Here is a 26,733-nt window from a genome sequence, read left to right as displayed (position 1 = left end):
CACAGTATCTACATTTATGTTGTTCTTCACTGCTATCATCACTCCTCCTCCCTTTTTTTCTTTTCTGTCTTTTCTCCACAGTTTGTATTTACCATCTCCCAAATGAACATCAATATCTTCTCTTAATTTGGTCTCTACAAAGCACATGACATCAGGTTCATGTTCTCTCAAGAAATCATTAATTTCGATCCTTGTCGATATGAAACCATCAACATTAGTATATATCACCTTCAAATTATTTTTGACATTATTAATACCCTCTTCTCTCCTACTCTCTGTCCGTACCACTTCCTCAACTTCTGATCTTTCACAACCATCCCCCTAGTTTCCTTCACTTCTATTTCCTTAAATACCATTTCCTTACTTTCATATCCAATACTCTCCAAAAAAAGTATTACGTTCTTCCTCTGTCCTCTTATCATTTTTTTCCTTTACTTCTTCCTTTAATGATTTTAAAACTTCTCTTTCTTCTTCATTCAGATCTTTTCTTATTATAATATTTTCCATCCCCGCCTCTTTGCTTAATTTCCAGGTCACTTTAAGTATCTCATTTATTACACTTTCTGATGTAAACTTGACTCTCATTGGTCTTGTTTCCCCTTTCTTATAAGGCCCTATCCTCCTTACTTCCTCAATTTCTTTTACCCACTTGTCTCCTTCGGGGTCAATCTTGCCTAATATTCCTCTCACCATGTTCGTGTCTCTCTCGAGTCTTGCGAACCTAACCTTTTCTTCCTCTTCCCTGTTTCCAAATACTACCACACATCTGTTCCTTTCTACAGTTTCTCTCACTATTTTCTCTTTTTTCTTCAGTATTTTCACTACATTTTCTTCCATTTCTTTCTTGTTCATTTCCCTTTCTTCCTGGATGATCTCTCTTAAGCTGACCACTTCTTTCTGTTCTTCTTCTACGTGTGCCCACTTTGCCTTATGTTCTTCTAATACATTACTCACCTTCTCCGTTTTATTAGTACTCTCTTCAAGTTTCCTCCTCAGTTCAACATTTTCCTTCTTCAAATTCCTTATCTCTTCATTGGCTGTTTCGTTGGACTGGATTAGACTCTGTATGGTGGTTTCCGTATTTCCTGACACATCCTTTATCACTATATTCTCTACTTTTTTTTCGAGTTCACTAATCCTCATAATTAATGTTTTCACCAGGTCCATGACATTAGTATTAGCATCAAATCCTTGAAATTCCATTCCCTCATTGTTTACATTTTCGGCCATGTTTAATGTAAAGTACCTAAACAGCTGTTACCGAATAAGCCACAAACATTCATGTATACTATTGCCAACAAATCTTTACATTTTTGGTTGTCTACTAACTTTCATTATTTTAAATTTAAAGAAAGACCCTAGGAGACAGGACTGACAAAATTCCTGAAACTACTCAAGGTTAGGAGCGATGCCTGGGACGTCCGCCCTCTCCGGCTGTTCGTGTGTGTGTGTGTGTGTGTGTGTGTGTGTGTGTGTGTGTGTGTGTGTGTGTGTGTGTGTGTGTGTGTGTGTGTGTGTGTGTGTGTTAGTGAGTGTGTATGTTAGTGTATGTGTGTGTGTGTAAGTGTGTGAGTGTGTGTGTTAGTGTGTGTGTGTGTGTGTGTGTGTAAGTGTGTGAGTGTGTGTGTGAGTGTGTGTGTTAATATGTGTGTGTGTGTGTGTGTGTGTGTGTGTGTGTGTGTGTGTGTGTGTGAGTGTGTGTGTGTGTGTGTGTGTGTGTGTGTCAGTGTGTGTGTGTGAGTGTGTGTGTACTATCGCTAATCAAGGATACGCACGTACACTAACACTCGCGGCACACTTCACGTACATTATATAATAAGCATAAGTTATTACTAAAGGTCACATCAACGTACAGTACCTGTGCAATTACCTCCTGCGTTTGTATGCGTCCATACCTTGCCCAGCTCACCTTCCTCTGAACTATCGCTAATCAAGAATACACACGTACACTAACACTCGCGGCACACTTTACATTTATCTATCTATTTATTGCCAGACGCCTCAATCCCGTTTGGGGTGGCCACAAACAAATCGCCTCCAAGTCGCCCTGTCCCCCGCCATTTCACTGCCCTGCTCCCAACTCACACCCCCCTCTCTCATATACCTCTCCACCCCATCCCTCCATCTCATCCTCAGCCTCCCCCTCCCTCTTCCCCCCTCCACCTCACTCACATACACTCTCTTCGTCAGTCTTTCACCCTCCATCCTCTCTACATGGCCAAACCACCTCAGTGTGTTCCTCATAACGCTTCCTATCACATCCACATCCACACCACAACGCTCCTTTATATCCTCATTCGTCAGCCTGTCTCTCCACGTGACTCCACAGGCTCCTCTTAAATAACTCATTCCCACTGCTTTCACTCTTGACTTGTGTCCTTCCAACAATCTCCAAGCTTCACTTCCGTACATTAGAGTTGGTATCATAATACTGTCATGTAGTAAATTTTTCACTTCCATGCTCACTTCCCTGTTTCTTATCACTGCTTTCAAGGAACCAGCAACCTTTCTTCCCTGCTGTATCCTTTCAAGCACTTCACCCTCCAAACCTCCATCCTTACTCATCACACTACCCAAATACTTAAACGTACTCACATTTTCCAATTCCTCACCATCCGACCTCGCTGTACATTCACTAACTTCACCTCTCTCAAAGACCATCACTTTACTCTTCCCTACATTCACCTTTAGATTCCGTTTCTTACACACACTCTCAAACTCATCCACCAAGCCTTGCAGCTCCCCTTCGTCTTCACTCAACAACACGGTATCATCTGCAAACAACAGTACAGGGAGTTTCCAAACACTATCCTCTCTCACCAGGGCCACTCCAACATCCGCTACCCTACCTTGTACCTCTTTTATTACCCCATCCATGTACAGATTGAACAACCATGGAGACATGACACATCCCTGTTTCAACCCAACTTTCAAAGAGAAAAATTCACTTAGTTCACCATCCACACGCACTGCAGCCTTCGCACCATCGTACATACTCTTCACTGCATTCAACAACTTCCCATCTACTCCATATATTCTTAACACTTTCCACAATCCTTGTCTATCCACCCTGTCATATGCTTTCTCCAAATCCATGAAAGCCGCATACAACTTCTTTCCCTTCTCTAGAAACTTTTCCACTAAAGATCTAAGAATGAATATCTGATCTACACAACCTCTTCCCTTCCTAAAGCCTCCCTGTTCTTCTCCAACTAATTTCTCTGTTCTTTCTCTAACTCTGTCTATAAGTATCCTACCATACACTTTTCCTATTATACTAAGAAGACAAATGCCCCTATGATTACCACACACTTCTTTTTCCCCTTTTCCTTTGTACAAGGGAATAATTATACCTGACTTCCAATCCTCTGGGACTCCACCTTCCTCCCAGGCCAATCTGCACATCTTCCACATCCATTTTACTACTATCTCTCCCCCATGCTTCAGCATTTCACCACACACTCCATCAATTCCTGGGGCTTTCCCCGATTTAACTTTCTTCATTGCTTCCACAACTTCTATCCTACTGATTTCTTCCTGTCTTCTCACCTCCCTCCTTCTCCCAGCCATTCCCCAGCCACTTATACTCGCATTACTTCCATCCTCTACGTTCAACAATTCCTTAAAGTGTTCTCTCCATCTGCTCACTTTTTCTCCCTTCTCCACTAGTAATCTACCATTTTTATCTTTCACTCCCCTGCTAACTTCACTTCCACCCTGTCTTACTCTTTTCACTTCTCTCCAGAACATTTTCTTACAGTCCCTCCACTTTACACTCAAATTCCTTCCAAATTCCTCATCCACTCTCTTCTTACTCTCTCTTACTAATCTTTTCACCTCTCTCTTCCTTTCCACATATAACTCTCTCTTCTGCCTCTCAACTTCTTCCACACCCCTATTTCTCACCCATTCATTGTATGCTTTCTTCTTTTGTGCCACAGCCTGTTTCACCTCTTCAGTCCACCACGCTGTTCCTTGCACCCCCCTCCACCTTCTCTTCCTTCCACACACCACATCACATGCTGCACATAATTCTTCTGTAAATATCTTACACACACCTTCCACGTCTCCCATCTGCTCCAATTCATATTTGCCCAATCGTTCGTCCACTTAACTCTCTTATACTCTGCCTTTTTCTCATCCTCTTGTAACCTTTCCACTCTCCTTGCAACTACTCCTTCCTCTCGTCTTTCCCTTCTTCTATTCCTCCATCTCACTTGCATCCTAATTCTGGTCACCACCAAGTAGTGGTCAGAAAGTCCACTCCCCCAACCTCTATACACTCTTGCATCCTTTACACATCTTCGCATCCTTTCATCCACACACACATAATCAATCATTGCCTTCCTTTCATTCAGTTCACCACCCACCCTTCTCATCACTCGCCATGTATACCTGTGGATCATTTTATGCCTGAAGAGGGTATTGGGTATCACCAACCCCCTCCCAGCACAAATGTCCACTAACGCATTCCCATTCTCATCTATCTCAGCAGGCACACCCCACTCACCAACTATTCCATCCACCTTCACATTACCAACTTTACCATTCATATCACCAATCAAAAACACTCTCTCATTCCTTCCAAACTTTTCCATGCACATTTCCACATTTGTCCAGAACTCTTCTCTCACTCTTCTAGCACGATCTTGCGTTGGCGCATACACACACACAATCGCCCACATTTGTATTCCAACTTTCAACTTTACCCACACAATCCTTGATCCAACTGATCCATACTGTCTTATGCTCTTCTTCCATCTTTTACTCACAACTATACAGACTCCTTCCTTTGCCCTCTCATTCTCATCTACTCCTGCACATATACCCCATCCATACTCCCATTCTCTCACACTTTCTCCTCTCCATTTTGTTTCAGTTATTCCACATACATCCACTTTCGCACCCTCAAGCACCTGGACAATCTCTCTCTTTTTCACCTCATCATTCGCTCCTCTTACATTCCATGTACTCATTACCAAGTCCTTTACATACATTATATAATAAGCATAAGTTATTACTAAAGGTCACATCAACGTACAGTACCTGTGCAATTATCTCACGCGTTCGTAGGCGTCCATACCTTGCCCAGCTCAACTTCCTCTGAACTGTCGCTAATCAAGGATACACACGTACACTAACACTCGCGGCACACTTCATGTACATTATATAATAAGCATAAGTTATTACTAAAGGTCACATCAACGTACAGTACCTGTGCAATTACCTCACGTGTTCGTAGGCGTCCATACCTTCCCCTCCACACCTGACACTAAACTACTGCTAACCCAACTTTTATGCCTTCACGAGCACATACGGCACATTTCACGTGCATTTCACACGATATCAGACACAAATACATGACTAAAACAATGCATCAACCACAACCTCGGCAAATATTCCGCTCGTGACTGCACTACACCGTCAGCTTCTCCCTGAGAGTATGAGGCAACTCTATTTTTGGCACACACCACACTCGTTCACGGAAACTCGCAGCATGTTTGACGTATATTTCATACAATTCCATACGCATTTACACTATCAGAATCACAATAATTCCAGCCCTAAAACACCGGTAATTCTCCCCTCCCGACTTCAGGTTTGCCCCTTCACAACACTCTGTTTCATGCCGTATGTAACGCTTGCTGGCTCCATAATTTCACCAAGCCATCCACAGCATCTCTCACACAATATATATTTAGGCCTTGGTTTCATTTATATACGTATTTCCACTCACGCCATACAGCCTACGGGGAGGCTGAGTGGCGAAACCCCGCTACACTGACCATGCGTCTGGCTCCAAGGCCCAGTGATTGCTAACGGCCAGAATTGCTTTTCAATACATATATGTATGTTCCATCGACAATATCACGTCAGTATATGTTCACATACAATGTGTTATCTCACTGAGTTAATAGGGCCTTTGCCTCGGGCGAGAGGGGGAGAATTATGGACGATTTAAAGGGAACCACGAGCTGTCAAACCCACCACCTGACTGCTTGACAATGACTGAGGTTGGAGGGAGCGGGCTAAGGGAGATAAAGCGACGCAGCATTGCCAATGACTTGCCTAGAGGGAGGACTGGCAGCGATACGACACACCAAAAAATCACGCGAATCGGCTGAAAACTTTTTTTTTGATGAATATTTTTGTGCTTAGAAATGCGATTCGAGTGACTGTTTTTTCAGGATGCACACCACCTCACGCGAATCGCGTGACTGTGCCTGAGGGGGTTAAGCTGACCACTTCTTTCTGTTCTTCTTCTACGTGTGTGTGTGTGTGTGTGTGTGTGTGTGTGTGTGTGTGTTGTTTATGGTGTGGAATATGACTGTGTTCTGCTGTCCAGCTTGTGAGAAGGGTCACTGAAGATTTGGCTGGGGCTATTCTGAGCCTGTTTGTGGTGAACCATTCGTGTACTGTGCTGAGTGGTGGCATCTTTGCCATGGGTCTACCTCCTAGAGGCTGTCACAGCAGAGGAGGACAGCATGGCGGCCAAACCCCCCCAAACCCCCCCGGCCCCTCATGGGGCCCAAGAACCTGGGAGTGGCTTTGGATGCCCAGGCAAGTACTGTACCTTTTGAGTGTTGTTATTGCTGCTGCTGTGGCTTAAGTCTCATCTCGATATGAAATGAGGACTAAGTGTATAAAGGTGTGAACTCACTGTGTGCTCAACAGTGGCTGCATCATGCTGTGGCCCAAGATCAGCTAACACAGTCAGGTGAACAGCCAAGGAGGAGAAGGGAGCCACTTGTGCTAAACGTACTTCTATCTCCCTGGATAATTCACATCTTGCACCCTCACCCTCATCACACCGTAGTCTCAGCCCTCGAGAGCTGCTTAGCTTCACCACTGTTCCCTGTAGAAAAAAAAAAAAAAAATGCAATAAATAAACAAGTAAACTAAATTAAATATCATCATCTTCCTGAAAATTTTTTCCTACTTTCAGATACCATTATTTCACAAGTTCTTCTCCTTGCCTATAGGACTCCTGGACCTCACAAATCTATAATCAGATCATATTTGGCAACCAAAATACAGTGATTGCATTTATACAAGTTTTTGTCAGTAACAACAAATCTCAGCATCTATAATCAAATTAAATTTGGCAACCAAAATACAGTGATTGCATTTATACAAGTTTTTGTCAGTAAAGACTCATCTCAGCATAACATGACTTTCTGTCATGCAGGTTCTGAAGGAAAGTACGACAATGAATGACTAATTGTCAGCATGCCCACTTGTGATATAGGTGGGCAGCTTTAACTTCACATATTCATGCCAAACTCACACAGAGCTACAGTACAATCCCAGTTACCTGTCCCAGCAACTTATCTTTCCCAGATATCTGACATATACAGTTCTCTTCTACATGGGCTCTATCACTGCAGTATATTCAGTGCTCAACACTCATATCCTGGGGCACATCAACAGATTCTAAAAGACGTATCAGCAGTAAATGAATCTGCCCCCAAAAAGACACTATTAGAGATGAGAGAGTATCTGAATGATGGAGTGTAAAATATTTCATGCATTCACTCATCACCTAATCCAGTGTTGCCTCATGAGGAATGTTGGAGCCCAGGGCTAGGCAAGTTGGTCCTGGCATTTAAGATGAGAGTGAGCAGCCTCACTCATCCCTAAGTGGCATTATGTGAGCAATGAACCCTAACCACTCCTTGGATGTAAACCTGCACCGGCTCTATCCGAATGGAGCACCTTAACTGCCCACTAAACCACCAGGCGCCATAATTTGGTTATATGGTTACCACTCAGCGGAGTAAATGGCCTCCAGGTGTACAGGAAACCATTTGGCTTGTCATTCAGTGTAGAGTAACCAGTAAACAGAAGGAAGAGAAAAGAATGAAGGAAAGAAAGCCAGAGGAGGAAGGATAGAAAGAAGGAAGGAAAAAAGGAAAGGGCAGACACCTGAGAGCAGCATTACATCAAGTGAGTGGATGGTGAGTGTACTCCCCCCAAAAAAAAAAAAAAAAAAAAAATACTCAGAAGAAACAGGCAGTGAAAGATAAGAGAGAGAACAAATGTAACATGAGCAGATTCTGTCTGGTTGATGCCAAGGAAACCCAGCCATTCCTGACTGGTAGTTCTCTAGTTCAAGGAAAGGAATCTCACCTTGGCAGGTCCCACTGGGATAAGAGGAGGGATAGGGCCTTTGTGGGTGCTAAAACAGTGAAAGCTGCCAAAGGAGTACGGAAAATCTGGATAAAGGAAAAGAGGACTTGTTGTGTCTGTCCCAGGCCTTATTAATCAGTCTAGGCGTCATTAACCCCTTTGCCACGATGATGCTTATACGTCATCATAACCCTCCAGTGCGCGCACACTACGACACCTCTGTGTTGTCATATATCAATGCCACCAAAGGAGACAGCAGAGGGTTTAGTTTATTGTGCTAGGGCCTTACATATTGGCTCATATATGTTACTGAGGATAAAATAAGCTCCACCCACTTTTTTTTTCAGCCTTTCCCAATATATATAGGAGGGCACGTGACTGATGGCATGTTGGACAGCAGCTCTGCATGCCACCAGGATCAGTCTTCACTGTGTGTCATAGGAGAGTGTATTGTCGTTCCCTCCATAGTGAATTCTGCCGAATCACAGCGTATTCTTGACAAATCTCGCGATTCCTCGAGTGATGAGGACTATCAGCTGTTGGCTCAAGACTCAGATATTGATGACTGGTCGAGTGAAGAACTTGAGAGTGATGAATTTGATGGTATTCATGAAAAAGAAATCAAAGGTGGCTGGCAGTTGATAAGCGACATATTTGCTGACACACGTCCCAACCGCTGCCTGAATTTTTACGACCGAGTTTTTCGGGCTGAACCCAGCGATCAGCAAATCTGAAATCGTGTTGCCTTTGGACTCTTTCAAGCTACTTTTTGATGCAGATGTGGTGAAGCAAATATGTGAGTGGACAAATCTGAAGACAAATAAATTTTCCAGTGAACACCCACAGAAAAGGGGTAAAATAAACAGCATTTTTTGGCGTCCAGTTTCAGAAAGTAATAAGTACACTTTTATCAGCCTTTTGTTTCCATGGGAATAATGAAATTGCCCCGCGTTTACATGTACTGAACCCGAAGTAGGTTGTACAGTACTGTTAGTGGCACAGCCAGGATACGCCACAGCCTGGGCCAAGCAGGGGCATGAAGGCCAAGAAAATGTGGGCCTAGATCTGAGTTCAGAGGAAGCATTTCTAATAGGTAAGTACATTGAATTAATTTGTATATATATATATATTTTCTTTCACTGCACTGTAATTTTTATAAACCTACTCAAAAATATTTTTTGATTTACAGTATATTATTTTTATAACGAGCACAACCAGTAACAGATTTAACCTTACACACATAGGCGTATACTCACATACAAACATATACACAAACATACAAAACACCATAGCTATTTTTGCAAGGCAGCAGCTTTTCCCTGGAAAAGTAGCGTGGGGGAACAAGGAGGAGGGGGGAGCCTCGTACACGGTATTATGCAAGATTAGTCACCCTCGTGGCGAAGGGGTTAAAGACTCCTGCTCTTAGCACACACTTTATTCATTCTCTTGTTTACAAGCCCCCCCCGGCACGCCTGCCATTGGTCGGTTAGTTCCCCAAACACAACGCAGTGATACACTCTCACTGATAATACAGTACATCCCTCCTTTCCTTGTAGACTACAGCTACGAAGATTCTCACTGTAACTCATAAACATGATCATCTCATAAAACATAACTGCCTGTTTTGTATCGTATTCTAACATCACCTAAAAAATCACAATACAGTGGTATTTCAAAATAGAAGTATTTTCTTTTATACAACCATGACTGGTACCCATATGTATGACAGAATACTCCCTAAAACTTAGGACTCATATTAGTATCTCAAGATTAATGGTTACATGATATAATCCTTAAATCTAACTGGTTTCTGCACTTGTTCTTTGGTCTGTGCTTTTGCACCGTCTGCTGGTCAGAATTTACTTTGTCCTGATCACCCTGTATCTCAGTCTGGCTATTATCAAGATCCTCACACATGTCTATATCCTCCTCCATAGCCTTATACCTTCCTCTTTCCCAAAACTGTATTTTTTCCTCTCCATCCTCAAACTTCATTTTTTAGGTGTACCACATTTCTTCTTTTCTGACTTCCATCACTTCCTTCAATTTGTACACTGTTCCCATTTTTTTTTTCCTACTTCGTATGGTGATGGAGCATACTTTGTAGACAACTTGTTTTCTTTACCTAGCTTTAACACAACGATGTCATCCTTTTCTACATCCATTATTGTTCAGTTCTTTTTTCCAATCCTTTCCTTCTGAATGAGCTACTCATAATGCCTTTAACAGTGTTTTGTTCTGCCACTTAACTTCACCATCAGATTGAGGTGAATATGGTGTGATTTTTCTATGGTTTATACCAAGACTTTGTACATAATGCATAAATTCCTCACTTCTAAACTGGGGCCCATTGTCACTTGCAATTACATCAGGTACACCATGCTTAATGAACCAGTTGTCTAATGTTTCAACATTCTTTGCAGATGAAGTAGCATGTAAAATCTGAACCTCAACCCATCTAGAATAGTAATCTACACCTAATAACACATTCTCATCTCCTGGGAATGGCCCACATAATCAATTCCTATCTGTTGCCATAGTCTATCAGATAGTACAGTCGGTTGTAATGGCTCTGGTTTTGTGTCTACAGTCATGAGTTGACAAGATTTGCAAGATTTAACAAAATTCTCCATGTCTGAGTCCATTCCTGGCCACCACACCATTTTTCTGAGTCTTTGTTTACATTTCACAATACCTTGATAACCCTCATGTGCCAAACTCAACACCTGTTTTTGAAGTTTCTCTGGGATACAGATCCTTCTCCTTCTAAGGACTAATTTTCCTATACTGGACAGTTCCTGGTGTACATGCTTAAATTTAGGTATATAATCCCAATCACCTGTTCTCAAAGCCTTTCTCACTGCACACCATGTGTCATCAACAGCAGATTCTAGTTCAATATCCCTGGTAGTCATGGCCACTGGTGCTGCATGTTTAGCTATAGCATACACATAATCTTCAGCAACATTACTCCTAGGTACATCCTTTAGAGGTAGTCTAGACAGTGCATCAGCAGCATTAGACTTTCCTGGTTGATACTTTACTTTAAATTTATATGGTTGCAATCTTAGTGCCCATCTCTCAATCCTCAAGGGTAGTGGTTTAGACTTAGAAGAATAGATGCACTCTAAAGGTTTGTGATCTGTCACCATTTCAAATTCCAGTTCATATAGGTACAACCTGAACCTTTCACATGCCCAGACTACTGCTAAAGCTTCCTTTTCTGTCTGAGAATATCTCCTTTCCACATCTGATAATGATCTACTAGCATACATTACAGGCTTAAAACATCCATCAGTTTGTTGTCGAGATAAAATTGTACCTAAATCAACTGGCCTGGCATCTTCAATAACCTGAGTCCTTGCTTTGACATCAGAGTAAGCCACTGTCTTTGCACAAGTTAACTGTTTCTTTGTCATTAAAAGCATTTTTTTTGTTCCTTACTCCATACCCAAGGTTGGTTTGTGCATGTTAGCATCCTTAAAGGTTCTTCTCTAGTAACTAGGTTATCAATATATCTAACACAGTAACCCACTAGTCCTAAGAAACTTTTCACTTTTGCAACATTCTCTGGTCGCCTTGCTCTTTTTACTGCTTCAATTTTAGTCTCAGTTGGCCCAATGCCATTCTTAGATAATACACGACCCATTAACACAAGTTTATCCATGCCAAATTCACATTTCTTAGGGTTCAAAGTCAAATTTCTGTGGCAAAGAGTACTCAACACTTTCTCCAGTCTTTCTCTGTGTTCCTTCTCATTTGAACCATACACAATTATGTCATCAGCTATTACCTTTACTCTCTCACATCCTTGTAGTACTGGCTGTAGCATATTCTTGTACTCTTCTGGGGCACAACTAATGCCAAACATTAACCTCTTAGTATCTAAACAATCTTTGTGTGTTACAAATGTAGTTATGTCTTTAATTTCAGAGGTTAACTCAGTCTGGTGAAATCCCCACTTAAGGTCCAACTTTGAAAATATTTGAGCACCATTCATGTCCAGTAACAGTTCATCAATAGTAGGTATAGGGTGTCTTGTTCTCAAAATAGCGTCATTAACTCTCCTCATGCCTAGACACAATCTTATATCATTTAAATTCCCAGACTTAAGGACTGCTACTGGTGGTGATACACAAGACGTTGGTCCCTCTACTGGTTCAATAATGTCAACGTCCTGCAATTCCTTCAGCTTTTTCTCAATATCTTGTCTAAGATTACATGGTACTCTTCTAACTGGTCACACCACAGGTTCAACAGTCTCATCAATGTTAAGTTTTAACTGGTACTGAGTGAGCTTACCCAATCCCTCGAAACAATATTCATACTTTTGCTTCAAATATTCAAATCCCTTGGACTTACTCAACACATTTAATGTACCATCTTGTAAATCAACTTTCAGTATCCCAAGCCTCATAGCAGTTTTGGCTCCAATTAGAGATACACTCTTACCTGCAACAACATATTCAGCAACCATCTTGTTATGGTTATGCCTTACCTCTGCTGTAAATTCACCTTTTACCACCAATGGTGTGCTCACCCCATATGGAAACAACTTTTTGTCACTTGGTTGGAAGTCCACTGCCAGGTCCTGAAATGTCTTCTCACTTGCAATATTACATGATGCACCTGAATCAACCAAACGTTCTACAGGAACTCCATTTATTCCTTATTTCAACACTGGTAAATCGTTTGTCAAAACCTCTCATATTAAATACACATTCACTCCCATTAGACTCATCTATTTCATCACACTCTCGTACAAAATTAGCTTGATTCTTGTGTCCTCTTCCTGCCTTGAAGCTTCCATGGCCTCTGTGCACCTCCGGGTTCTCCTTACCACCTTCTGAGTATCCTTTGTCTCTTCTTTCTTGAAGTCTTGTTTCTGGTCCCTCTTCGTGGCTTCGACTCTTGCATCCTGCCGCAAGATGTCCCTTCTTGTGACACTTGTAGCACTCCTTGCCTTTTGGTATGGTGCAGTTATAATTATAATGTCCAGTCCTGCCACACCTCCAACACAATCCTGTCTTCACTGTGTGATAAGTGTGACCTGCCGACCTTCCTCTGCCGGCAGTTCCTTGTCTTTTGTCTTCTCCTCTTTCTCTTGACCTGTTCCTTGGTGTGTGTATCCTGTTGACTGAATGTGGACCTGATACTGCTGCATCACTTTCTATCTGCTTTGCTTGAGTTTCAGCTGCTTCGTGTAGTCTTGCCATATCTTGAATTTTCTCCAACATTAGGTCTTTCTCCCTCAATAATCTAACTCTCAACTCCTGAGACCTGCACTTTTCAGTGACTTGATCTTGGATTATGTCATCTTTCTGATCAGCTGGGTACTCACAAGACACAATGAGCTGCCATTGTGTCTTGTGGTTACAAAACTGTCCTTATACTCTTCAGAATTCTGTGCTGCTTGCCAGAAGACATGTCTCTCATATGCTACATTTTTCTTCTTCACAAAATAAGTATCAAGAGCTTTCTCTTCATCCTTAAATGTTGCTCCAACAACCTCCAGGGTTTCAAAAATATCCAGCATCTCCGGGCCAGCTAAGTGCAATAATAAAGCCCTTTTCTGTGCATCACCTGTGATTCCACTAGCTAGCATATATATATCAAAATACTTCTTCCACTTTTCCCACCTCTGTCCTACATTAGAAGTGTCCTCCAATGAAAACTTCTCAACATGGGGAACGTGGACGGCTACACTCGCCATGGCATCCGAGTTTTGTCTTTTCTTCTTGTCCTTCTTCCGTGGTCTTCTCGTATGTTGCATGACACTCCTGACTCTCTTCTTCACCAGCAAGTCTTAACCATCCTCATCGCCATTTGTTGTCTGTCCCGGGCCTTATTAATCAGTCTAAGCGTCATTAAAGACCCATGCTGTTAGCACACACTTTATTCATTCTCTTGTTTACAAGCCTCCCCTGGTGGGCCCGCCACTGGTCGGTTAATTCCCCAAACACAACGCAATGATACACTCTCCCTGATAATACACTACAGGACTGCATTAAATGCCCAGGTTAGTGGCAACAACCTCGTCCTCTGGAACAATGAAGTTGGTGCTACATAGACTTTAGGTGATGCCATGACTCTAGCTGATGAAATGCAGCTCAAGACAGACCAAGGCATGATAACTGGCACTTTGCCAAGGATGTATACTGGTAATTACGTCATCAGCAAAGTACGAGGCAAAAATTCCAGGTTTGAGGGGTAAAATTTCTTAACCCTTTTGCAAGATCTATGGGCAACAAAAATTTTACCTTCATGATGGTATACATTCAAGTAATTTCCTTAATTAGCATCTCTTTAGCTAGCTGAGATCATGCAATGATGTGGTTGCTAACAGTCCAGTAGAAATGCAGCAGATACCAGCAGATTCCTTAAAAAGAAAAAAAGAGGTGGGGGAGGGGGGAAGGGATAGCTCAGAAAGATAAAGTCCCTTTCTCACAAAATACTGGAGGCTCTCCACCACAGTTAGAAGACACCCAGCGAAAAGGGGGAAAAAAGGGGGGGGGGGGGGCCCTCTCTGTCAAACGAGGACTCTGCCCCACTGGAGGACTCTATTTAACAGTAGTTGGCACACACCAAACCCCAAAGAAGCAATCAAGCTCCTCAAGTTGGGGAACCACAATTGCTGAATTATTTCTATGATGGCAGGCAAGAAACTGGCACAAGAGAGAAAGAACTACCTCCAAACACACCAGTGCCTCCAAGAAATGGGAACAGCAAAGGTATTCCAGAAAGAGGGCTGGATCTTTTTCAGATAGTTTTCTTCAATGCTAGGACAGATAGAAAACTACCTAAACTCAATGAAGTCATGGCTACAGAACATTCCAATTTCGTGGTTATTAACCCTATCCCGTAAAGGGGTGAGCGTAAATTCTGGCTGTGGAGTGTAACTCTTGCTCAAGAGCTTTCAGAACAGTCGTGTAGAGATATTTTACTTCTGATGCTCATAGGAAAGTTACTCTTCATCATAGAAAGGTCACTTTGGTCTCATTTTGAAGCTGAAGACTTTTGCTCTGTCATACATTGTTCAAAAAGACATATACAAAATAAAATGCAAAAAAAAAAAAAGTAGAAGTTACCTGACATGCTAAAGAGTTACACTCCTTTAAAAAAATATTTGCCCCAAAAAAACTATTCAAGAAGTAATAATATTTTTTGCTTCCATACGTAGCAGAATAAATTTCCTTTCCAATAATGCATCATTTGTTGTATTTTCTTAAATAATAACGCCACATATATACGTGAGAAAAAGGAGCATAAGTGTTTGGCGGGAAGTCAAAAGGTGAATATCCTACCTGTGAGGAACCTCACACCACACTAAGCCAAGCAAACCAAGTGAGCACGCACGCATCAGCTGTGGCAGGCTTAGCTCCACCCACTTTTGCCCGTCATCCAACAAAAATGACGACTTCCTAAATATTTCTTTAGAGCTTACATCGGATGACGGGCAAAGTCGTCATATTGATGTCAGAGGTTGACAAATGCATGACGACCCAGGTCGTCATTGATAAGTCTAAGGGTTAAAAGGTCATTGATTCATAGTCATCACAGAGATTATGTTGGAGAATTTGAAATTTCTAGTTAAATAATGTTTCATAAAGACTGTACTACACAAGAAGGGGGTGGGATTTTAACGTACATCAGTGACAAATTAAATCCTGTTGACTGTAAATTAGGTCGGACCTAGAAATACCATTAAAACTCTTTTGTCAGCAAGGTATGAGAGAGGCCATTCGAATCCAAATGCATTTAAATGTCGCCTTACACCACAGGGATGCCTACCAAGTTTCATGCCTTTATGGCAAACTGTCTGGCCTGAGGCCCTCTTTTGAAGATTTTCGACATGCTACGCTTGATGCATCACATGTCATGTGCACTGCCTGGGTGTGATGAAACCTGTCAAAAACAACTCTTAAAGAATTAGGGTATCATATGGTGCAAAACACGCAGTGATCGGTCCTGTGGTTGCTAAGATATAAGCTTCTCAAAAGAGTTATGGTTGGGCGGGGTGGGGCTCGGCCAAGTTGGGCTACTCATATGTGAGAAAATGCCACTACTAGATGAGTGACTTGCGAGGGCTTCACCTTCACTTGATATTAGGACCTTCATCTAACCACCAATAGGTACAAGTTAGTTCCAGTATACAGACTGCCACATTAGCTATCTGACAAGGATGAAAATATGTATGTATGTTTGAGCACAGTAGTTAGTGGTAAAACTTCTATCATTCTTGGTGATGCTGACTGTAATATAAACTGGGACAACAGAACAGCAGATGCAGAAGGTTGGCATCTTGCAGACTTTGCTGATGAAATTTTTTTGTTCCTGTGGATAAATGAACCAGCTAATGTAGAGGCAATAGTACAGTCCAGTATTCTGGATCTTGTGTTCACTATAGAAGATGAAAAAGTTTCCAATTTGTCTGTAGATGAACTATGGGGAGGTGGTGACCATGACCTGATTTGGTTCTCTATATATATTTGTTGTGAAAGAAGATGTAGACCTTGAAAAAGAAAAATAGACTTTCATCAAGCTGATTTTGCAGTCTGCAGAGAGAGTTTCATGAGCGCTGGACTAGACGGCAGCAATGTAAATGTATTGTATCGCCCATTTAAAGTGATTTTCAGTATGACAGGTTGCATTCATTACTTCTAAGTCTACAAAGTCAAGATCTGTTCATCCAAAATGGTTTAGCAATGACACAGATACTGCAAAACAACAGAGAAAGACTGCATACAAGAGGGCTAAAGAAGGCAGTCAGAACCAGAATGATTTGGACTCCAAGACTATACAGGAGAGTGAAATCTTTGACAAAATTGGCTAAATGAAATTATGATCTCAGGGTAACATCACGATGCAGAGAGAACTCTAAAGGGCTCTTCAGTCAAGTAAACAGTAGGAAACCTTTCAATGGTAGTACAGGACCACTTAGGATCAATCAGGTGTAATGCATTTCTCAAACTTGGATATGGCCGACACTCTAAATAACTATTTTGCTTCAGTCTTCATGTTAGATGATGTCCATGACATGGTAAGACAAGTACTGGCTCATGAGAGTGAAGATTCCATCATCCTTGGATGTAAACTTGAGGAGGTGGCAAGAAGAATCAACAAGCTACAAACTTATAAATCACCTGGTCCAGATCAAATCCTTCCAAGAGTTCTTTTTATGGATCACAAAGTGTAGAAATCACCAACACGAAAATGAGAGAGCTTGTCTACTGACTGGCGGCAGTAAGCAGACAAGTAATTTGTGGAGAGGGTGACCAAACTACAGTTGGGGAGTGAGGGAGGGAGAAGAGGGCTGTGAAGGGGATTAACTAGGAAACAACTCCGAACAGAAAAGATTTCACCTCACTTCATCTGACTTCACCAAGTCTCACATGATATAAGATAATCCCAAGGTGTGGCAGGCATTCAAAGTGGTTCACACTTCTCTTTTTACTTACATTTTATCCGCCCGTGAATTTTCTCACTTGTCTGATAATTTGTTATATGAATACTGGATACCTGGGATTGTAATGTATGTGAATATATTAATCCCTCAATTACCTGACATAATGGAGCCAAAGGCATGTCCGGGCAGTGGCAATGTCTGGATAGTGTCCCCCTACTATACCCAGACCCTACCTATACCCAGCCTCCAACCTATACCTAACCATTTGTACAGTACCTCTTCTTACTTTGGCAGTGTTTTCTGGTCAGTCTGGCATATTTAGGCATCAAAACACACAGAAATATCCAAAGTAATGCTAAACACGATGAAAACCACGAAAAAAAATGAAAACCAAAAAATGTCCTACCTACACACTACTATATGTACCATACCTCCCTAATTTTTGCACTGTTTTCAGGTCAATCTGCCACATTCAGACATCAAAACAAACATGGGAATATCCAAAATAAAACTAAATGCCAAGAAAACCATCAAAAAAAAAAAAAAAAAAATTGAAAACCAAAAAACACCCTACCTATACTCTATTGTATATACAGTACCCATCCTAATTTTGGCAGTTTTCAGGTCAATCCACCATATTTAGACATCAAAACACACACAGGATTATCCATATTAATGCCAAACACCAAGAAAACAACGCACAAGCAATAAACCTCCATAAAAAACCTCAAGACTGTTCGAAAATCAGTTATCTGACACCAGTGATAACTGCTCCTGGGCCACAAAAAAAATTCCTCGGCGAAATGTGCCTCCAGAAATTGGTTAAATTGGTCGAGTGGTTGGTGGTGGTGACCATCATCCACTCACTTGATGTAGAGCTGCCTACTTCTTCCTTAGCCTTTATCATTCTTTTTCTGTGCCTGTCCTCCTCTCTTCCTATTTCTCCCATCATTCCTGTCATTTCTTATTGCTTTTCTTTCCTTTACAGGTGGCTTTACATCGAGTGACAAGCCAAATGGTTTCCTGTAAGCCAAGAAACCATTTACAACGCTGGTGGTAACCATATAACCAAACCATATGTGCTCCCTACGTGTCAACAAGTGGGTTGGTGGAGGGTTAGTGCCCCTCCCCGTAAAACAAATACCCCAAAGTCAAATGGCCACCCCTTATGGGATTGTGGTGTCTTCCAGTAGATAGATAGATAGATAATGGTATACCATCATCTTCACTAGTGTTTATACTATAAGATAAGCTAATAAAAACACAGAAAATTGATGAGTAAAAGTACAGAAATGAAGTGAAAATAAAATGTGTTCAGGAGCAAAACTTACCTTCATATAACTTCCCACCATCCTGGTGCAAAATTTTGCCAGCATCTTCCAAGAGTTAAGCACATGTCTAGGTGTAGAATTTCATGAGCTTTCACGTGGTCACTTTGGAATTTTGATATAACCAATAGTATTCAAATAAACTGCAAACAAATTTAAAAACTCACAACTCAGTGCTATCAGCACAAAGAAGTGGGTGGACTGAGGGAAGGGAGCCAGGTGGGAATGGAGGACGGACAGAAGTGAGGCCATGGGCAGGATTTTGACACTGTCATGAGGTGGACAGGCACTTTTACCGAACATTTAATAGTGGTTTGCGCTCTGTTAGACATATAGTGGCCATTTGGAAACAAAACTCCAGATGACCGGGCGACTTTGGATGTCCAGTAGAAAGGCCGACGGCCACTGTCACCGAACATGTTCTTGTGGTTTGTGGCCTGTGTTAGATGCATGGTGACAGTTGGGAAAGACTTAGCCCGGAGGCCACACGACTTTGGACATTCGGTGGGGATGCGTAAAGACATTTTGACAAGCTTGTGGGTTACAGTCATATTACTCGGGTGCTGGAAGTTCATTGGGAGTGACTGGACCAGCACGTGACTTTGACCATTCTGTACAGGGGCGGATGGACATTTTAACTCTGCTAGTGGGTTACAGCTTATTTCTCGCTCATGGCTTGTGCCCAGTGGCCATGATACTGAATGTTTTAACATGCAGGCTGGCCAGCCGAAGGTCTCAGGGACTTTTATGTCCAGATAATACCAAGTAAATTAGGATAATGGTTTAACAAAGCCAAGGTCACGTATCAGAATAATAAGCACGTCTGGATACTGCATGTCCAGATGAATAAGGGATTAATGTATTCAATGAAAACACACCTCAGTGACATGAGCACTGCCACTATGGACTGTGAGAACCATTGGCTGGGTAATACCAGCCAGCAGATCTCGGTCTCTGCGTCCCAGGAACACCCGGGGCCCTTCACTGACCACCTCCAACGTGAGGGGAGCCCCAGCCACACTGCACTGTCCCGCCACTACTTCCACTGCTCCTTCCAGTTCCACCACCACCTGACCTCCCACATATCTTCCTCGTTTATCAACCTGGAAAAGAGAAATATAATCATATTTAATGTACAAATATAACACAAAAATCAATCCATTTTTACACTGAACAAAAGTCTGTTAAGCTTTGACAATTGCATCATTAGGTCTAGCAAAGCCTCACCATCTCAGTATTTATCGGAATGATGTGAACTGAAACCAGTATACAGTATATATATGCCTGCAACTGTAAACCTCATGCATTCACTCCTGCTCCCAGTGAAGGCAGGGAAACTAGACAAACCTCCTCTCTTCCCTGTCTAATTGTGACAGGATGGTTAAAAAACATCAGGTCTGGTTGGCAGCTCTGGATACTACTTTACCTCAACATGGTTTGTCCATAATGATACCAATATCAATTAACTTGAAGGAACACGTGCAATAATGAGTGTTTAGCTAGTGCATGAACATGATGACTTCAAATGGCAAGAGAATGAATGGAAAAGGGATTCCAACAGCAGATATAACAAAATTCTCCCTTGTCATATTCTAATGTCTGGCTTGGTTACCATCTGTTACAGCTTCTAACATTCTACATATTAGCAAACATATCCCTGACCTTAGTGGTGAGAATGATAGTGTTGGGTCCCGGGGTAAGGGTGAGACATGAGGCAGTGAGGCAGTGGGGCAGGTGCTGTCTGGTCACACTCCGCTCCACTTTATACAGCCCTCCCTGGCTGTCTCGCCGCCTGGCCAAAAACAAATAACTATCTATCTATCTATTGTCAGATGCCATAACCACGTACGGGGTGGAAATTTGACTTTGAGTTATTTGTTTTATGGGGAGGAGCACTAACCCTCCACCAACCCATTTGTTGACACGTAGGGAGCAAGTATGGTTTGGTTATATGGTTACCAGCCAGCGTTGTAAATGGTTTCTTGGCTTACAGAAAACTATTTGGCTTGTCACTCAATGTAAAGCCACCTGTAAAGGAAAGAAAAGCAATAAGAAGTGACAGGAAAGATGGGAGAAATAGGAAGAGTGAAGGGATGGCACAGAAAAAGAATGATAAAAGCTAAGGAATACGTAGGCAGCACTACGTCAAGTGATTGGATGATGGTCATCACCACCTACCACTATATATGAATTATATAAAGGAGAGTGGAAAGGTTACAAGAGGATGAGAAAAAGGCAGAGTATAAGAGAGAAGTGGATGAACGATTGGGCAAATATGAATTGGAGCAGATGGGAGACGTGGATGGTGTGTGTAGGATATTTACAGAAGAAATATGTGCAGCATGTGATGTGGTGTGTGGAAGGAAGAGAAGACGGAGGGGGGTGCAAGAAACAGCGTGGTGGACTGAAGAGGTGAGACAGGCTGTGTCACAAAAGAAGAAAGCATACAATGAATGGATGAGAAATAGGGGCGTGGAAGAAGTTGAGAGGCGGAGGAGAGAGTTATATGTAGAAAGAAAGAGAGAGTAAGAAGAGAGTGGATGAGGAATTTGGAAGGAATTTGAGTGTAAAGTGGAGGGACTGTAAGAAAATGTTCTGGAAAGAGGCGAAAAGAGTAAGACACAGTGGAAGTGAAGTTAGCAGGGGAGTGAAAGATAAAAATGGTAGATTACTAGTGGAGAAGGGAGAAAAAGTGAGCAGATGGAGAGAACACTTTAAGGAATTGTTGAACATAAAGGATGGAAGTAATGCGAGTATAAGTGGCTGGGGAATGGCTGGGAGAAGGAGGGAGGTGAGAAGACAGGAAGAAATCAGTAGGATAGAAGTTGTGGAAGCAATGAAGAAAGTTAAATTGGGGAAAGCCCCAGGAATTGATGGAGTGTGTGGTGAAATGCTGAAGCATGGGGCAGAGAGAGTAGTAGAATGGATGTGGAAGATGTGCAGATTGGCCTGGGAGGAAGATAGAGTCTCGGAGGATTGGAAGTCAGGTATAATTATTCCCTTGTACAAAGGAAAAGGGGAAAAAGAAGTGTGTGGTAATCATAGGGGCATCTGTCTTCTTAATATAATAGGAAAAGTGTATGGTAGGATACTTATTGACATAGTTAGAGAAAGAACAGAGAAATTAGTCGGAGAAGAACAGGGAGGCTCTAGAAAGGGAAGACGTTGTGTAGATCAGACATTCATTCTTAGATCTTTAGTGGAAAAGTTTCTAGAGAAGGGAAAGAAGTTGTATGCGGCTTTCATGGATTTGGAGAAAGCATATGACAGGGTGGAGAGACAAGGATTGTGGAAAGTGTTAAGAATATATGGAGTAGATGGGAAGTTGTTGAATGCTGTGAAGAGTATGTACGATGGTGAGAAGGCTGCAATGCGTGTGGATGGTGAACTAAGTGAATTTTTCTCTTTGAAAGTTAGGTTGAAACAGGGATATGTCATGTCTCCATGGTTGTTCAATCTGTACATGGATGGGGTAATAAAAGAGGTACAAGGTAGGGTAGTGGATGTTGGAGTGGCCCTGGTGAGAGAGGATAGTGTTTGGAAACTCCCTGTACTGTTGTTTGCAGATTATACTGTGTTCTTGAGTGAAGACGAAAGGGAGCTGCAAGGCTTGGTGGATGAGTTTGGGAGTGTGTGTAAGAAACGGAATCTAAAGGTGAATGTAGGGAAGAGTAAAGTGATGGTCTTTGAGAGAGGTGAAGTCAGTGAATGTGCAGCGAGGTTGGTGTGAGTACGTTTAAGTATTTGGGTAGTGTGATGAGTAAGGATGGAGGTTTGGCGGGTGAAGTGCTTGAAAGGGTACAGCAGGGAAGAAAGGTTGCTGGTTCTTTGAAAGCAGTGATAAGAAACAGGGAAGTGAGCATGGAAGTGAAAAAGTTACTACATGACAGTATTGTGATACCAGCTCTAACGTATGGAAGTGAAGCTTGGACGTTGTTGGAAGGACACAAGTCAAGAGTGAGAGTAGTGGAAATGAGTTATTTAAGAGGAGCCTGTGGAGTCACATGGAGAGACAGGCTGACGAATGAGGACATAAGGGAGCATTGTGGCGTGGATGTGATAGGAAGCATTATGAGGAACACACTGAGGTGGTTTGGCCATGTGGAGAGGATGGAGGGTGAAAGACTGATGAAGAGAGTGTATGTGAGTGAGGTGGAGAGGGGAAGAGGAAGGGGGAGGCCGAGGATGAGATGGAGGGATGGGGTGGAGAGGTATATGAGAGAGGGGGGTGTGAGTTGGGAGCAGGGCAGTGAAATGGCGGGGGACAGGGCGACTTGGAGGTGATTTCTTTGTGGCCACCCCAAACGGGATTAAGGCGTCTGGCAATAGATAGATAGATAAATATAAAACAGGTGGAGTTAAGCAGAATAGAGAAAAAAGAAATTAATGAGAAAACAAAGAAGTGGGACGAACAAAAATGTCTCTCTATCTATCTATTATCAGATGTCTTAATCCCGTAAGGGGTGTCCACAAAAAAATCGCCTCTATGTCCTCCTGTCCACCGCAATTTCATTGCCCTGCTCCCAGCTCACACTCTCCTCTCTCATACACCTCTCCACTCCATCCCTCCATCTCATCCTTGGCCTCCCTCTTCCTCAACTCAATCACATACACTCTCCTCATCAGTCTCTCACTCTCCATCCTCTCCACATGACCAAGCCACCTCAACGTGTATCTCCTAACGCTTCCTATCACATCCACATCCACACCACAACGCTCCTTTACATCCTCATTTGTCAGTCAGTCTCTCCGTGTGACTCCCTATGCTCCTCTCAAATAACTCACTTCCACACCTCTCACTCTTGACTTCTGTCCCTCCAACAAGGTCCAAGCTTCACTTTCATACAGTATCACAATACTATCATGTAGTAACTTTTTCACTTCAATGCTCACTTCCCTGTTTCTTATCACTGTTTTCAAGGAACCAGCAACCTTTCTTCCTTGTTGTACCCTTTCAAGCACTTCACCCTCTAAACTTTCATCATTACTCATCACACTCCCCAAGTACTTAAACGCATTCACATTTTCCATTTCCTCCTCGTCCAACCTCACCGTACATTCACAGACATCACCTCTCTCGAAGACCATAACTTTACTCTTCCCTGCATTCACCTTCAGATTCCGTTTCTTACATACTCTCCCAAACTCATCCACCAAGACTTGCTGCTCCTCTTCGTCTTCACATAACAACACAGTATCATCTGCAAACAACAGTGCAGGGAGTTTCCAAACACTGCCCTCTCACTAGTGCCACTCCAACATCCACTGCCCTACCTTGTATCTCTTTTATTACCCCATCCATATACGGACTGAACAACCATGAAGACATGACACATCCCTGCTTCAATCCAACCTTCAAAGAGAAAAATTCACTCAGTTCACTATCCATACGCACTACAGCCTTAGCACCCCCATATACACTCTTCATGGCATTCAGCAACTTCCCATCTACTCCATATATTCTTAATACTTTCCACAATCCTTGTCTACCCACCCTGTCATATGCTTTCTCCAAATCCACGAAGGCCGCATACAACTTCTTTCCCTTCTCTAGAAACTTTTCCACTAAAGATCTAAGAATGAATATCTGATCTACACAACCTCTTCCCTTCCTAAAGCCTCCCTGTTCTTCTCCAGCTAATTCCTCTGTTATTTCCCTAACTCTGTCAATAAGTATCCTACCATATACTTTTCCTATTACATTAAGAAGACAAATGCCCCTATGATTACCATATACTTCTTTTTCCCCTTTTCCATTGTACAAGGGAATAATTATACCTGACTTCCAATCCTCCGGGACTCTACCTTCCTCCCAGGCCAATCTGCACATCTTCCACATCCATTCTACTACTAACTCGCCCCCATGCTTTAGCATTTCACCATACACTCCATCAATTCCTGGGACTTTCCCCATTTTAACTTTCTTCACAGCTTCCACAACTGCTATCCTACTGATTTCTTCCTCTCTTCTCACATTCCTCCATCTCCCAGCCATTCCCCAGCCACTTAAACTCACATTAAATTCATTCTCTATGTTCAACAATTCATTAAAGTGTTCTCTCCATCTGCTCACTTTTTCTCCCTTCTCCACTAGTAATCTACCACTCCCCAACTAACTTCATTGGCACCCTGTCTAACTCTCTTTACCTCTTTCTAGAACATTTTCTTACATTCCCTCCACTTTACACTCAAATTCCTTCCAAATTCCTCATCCACTCTCTTCTTACTCTCTCTTACTAATCGTTTCACCTCTCTCCTCCTCTCTACATACAACTCTCTCTTCCGTCTCTCAACTTCTTCCACGCCCCCGTTTCTCATCCACTCATTATATGCTTTCTTCTTTTGTGCCACAGCCTCTCTCACCTCTTCATTCCACCATGCTGTTCCCTGCATCCCCTTTCGTCTTCTCTCCACACACCACCTCAAATGCTGAACATATTTCTTCTGTGAATATCTAGTACACACCTTCCATGTCCCCCATCTGCTCCAATCCATATTTACCCGATCGTTCCTCCACTTCTCTCTTATATTCTACCCTTTTTTCATCCTCTTGTAACCTTTCCCCCCTCCTTGTATGAGCTACTTCCTCCTGTCCTTAAATTCTACTATTTCTCCATTTTGTTTGGACACTGATTCTGATCACCACCATGTGGTGGTCAGAGAGTTCACTCCCCCAATCTCTATTAACTCTTGCATCCATTACACACCTTTTCATCCTGTCATCCACACATACATAATCAATCATTGCCCTCCGTTCACTCATTTCACCAACCACCCTTCTCTACACTCGCCATGTATACCTGTCGATCATTTTGTGCCTGAAGAGGGAATTGGCTATCACCAACCCCCTCCCAGGACAAATGTCTATTAAAGCACTGCCATCCTCATCTATCTTTGCAGGCACACCCCACTCACCAACTACTCCATCCACCTCCACATTCCCTACTTTTCCATTCATATTTCCAATCAAAAACCCTTTCTCATGCCTTTCAAACTTTTCCATACACACTTTCACATTTGTCCAGAACTATTCTCTCACTCTGCTTGCACAATCTTGCATTGGCAAACTTTTATATTGCTCCAGTGAATTCGGGTCACATTCTGGTGGGGTCAGTATGATTTTTGCTATACTTTTCTTCATCATCAGTTCACTTTCAGTTTTACATCTGTTTTCCATAGAACACTGGCCATATACATTTGATGATAGCACTTCTCCATCTTGTTCTCTCCTGCACTAGCTCTTTAGTATTAACTCCAGATCTAAGGTCAGTGCACAACACACACTGCATAAAAACAGACAAAAGAAAACAGAATATTAGTAAGCCATACATAAGGTGACCAGAGTCCCGCTTTTAGGCGAGACAGTCCCGCTTTTTTAAAGTCTGTCACACTTATTTAATTGCGATTAAAATGTCCCGCTTTTTTGCAAATTATCATTCGTGTCCCGCTTTTATTTTTCGTAGGTGGTGGCGACCATCATCCACTCACTTGATGTAGTGCTGCCTACTCCTTCCTTAGCATTTATCATTCTTTTTCTGTGCCTACCCTCCACTCTTCCTATTTCTCCCATCTTTCCTGTCACTTCTTATTGCTTTTCTTTCCTTTAAAGGTGGCTTTACATTGAGTGACAAGCCAAACGGTTTCCTGAAAGCCAAGAAACCATTTACAACACTGGGTGGTAACCATATAACCAAACCATATGTGCTCCCTACATGTCAACAAGTGGGTTGGTGGAGGGTTAGTGCCCCTCCCCGTAAAACAACTAACTCAAAGGCAAATGGCAACCCCTTATGGGATTATGGCATCTGGCAGTAGATAGACAGATAGACTATTACATAAGAATAAGATGACCATCTTTTATGAAACTAT

At 42.3% G+C, this 26,733-nt stretch overlaps 1 protein-coding gene across 1 annotated transcript in view; it reads right to left on the bottom strand.

The window, feature by feature from the left end:
• Positions 1-26,733, bottom strand: part of SIDL (SIDL trafficking protein particle complex subunit 10) — a 578,423-nt gene that overhangs the window by 126,728 nt on the left and 424,962 nt on the right. The window contains exons 16-18 of the mRNA XM_080275724.1: positions 20,527-20,656; positions 19,743-19,967; positions 6,662-6,856 (exon numbers count right to left, since the gene is read on the bottom strand). Coding sequence (XP_080131850.1) covers positions 6,662-6,856; positions 19,743-19,967; positions 20,527-20,656 — 550 coding nt within the window. The remainder of the gene's footprint in view (positions 1-6,661; positions 6,857-19,742; positions 19,968-20,526; positions 20,657-26,733) is intronic.

Source organism: Coenobita brevimanus, chromosome 62 (genome assembly GCF_032717465.1).
Source record: "Coenobita brevimanus isolate Jiangsu-jjx chromosome 62, ASM3271746v2, whole genome shotgun sequence".
Lineage (NCBI taxonomy): Eukaryota > Metazoa > Arthropoda > Malacostraca > Decapoda > Coenobitidae > Coenobita > Coenobita brevimanus.
The sequence above is the reverse complement of the archived record's forward strand: the minus strand, read 5'-3'. Positions and strand labels throughout refer to the sequence as shown.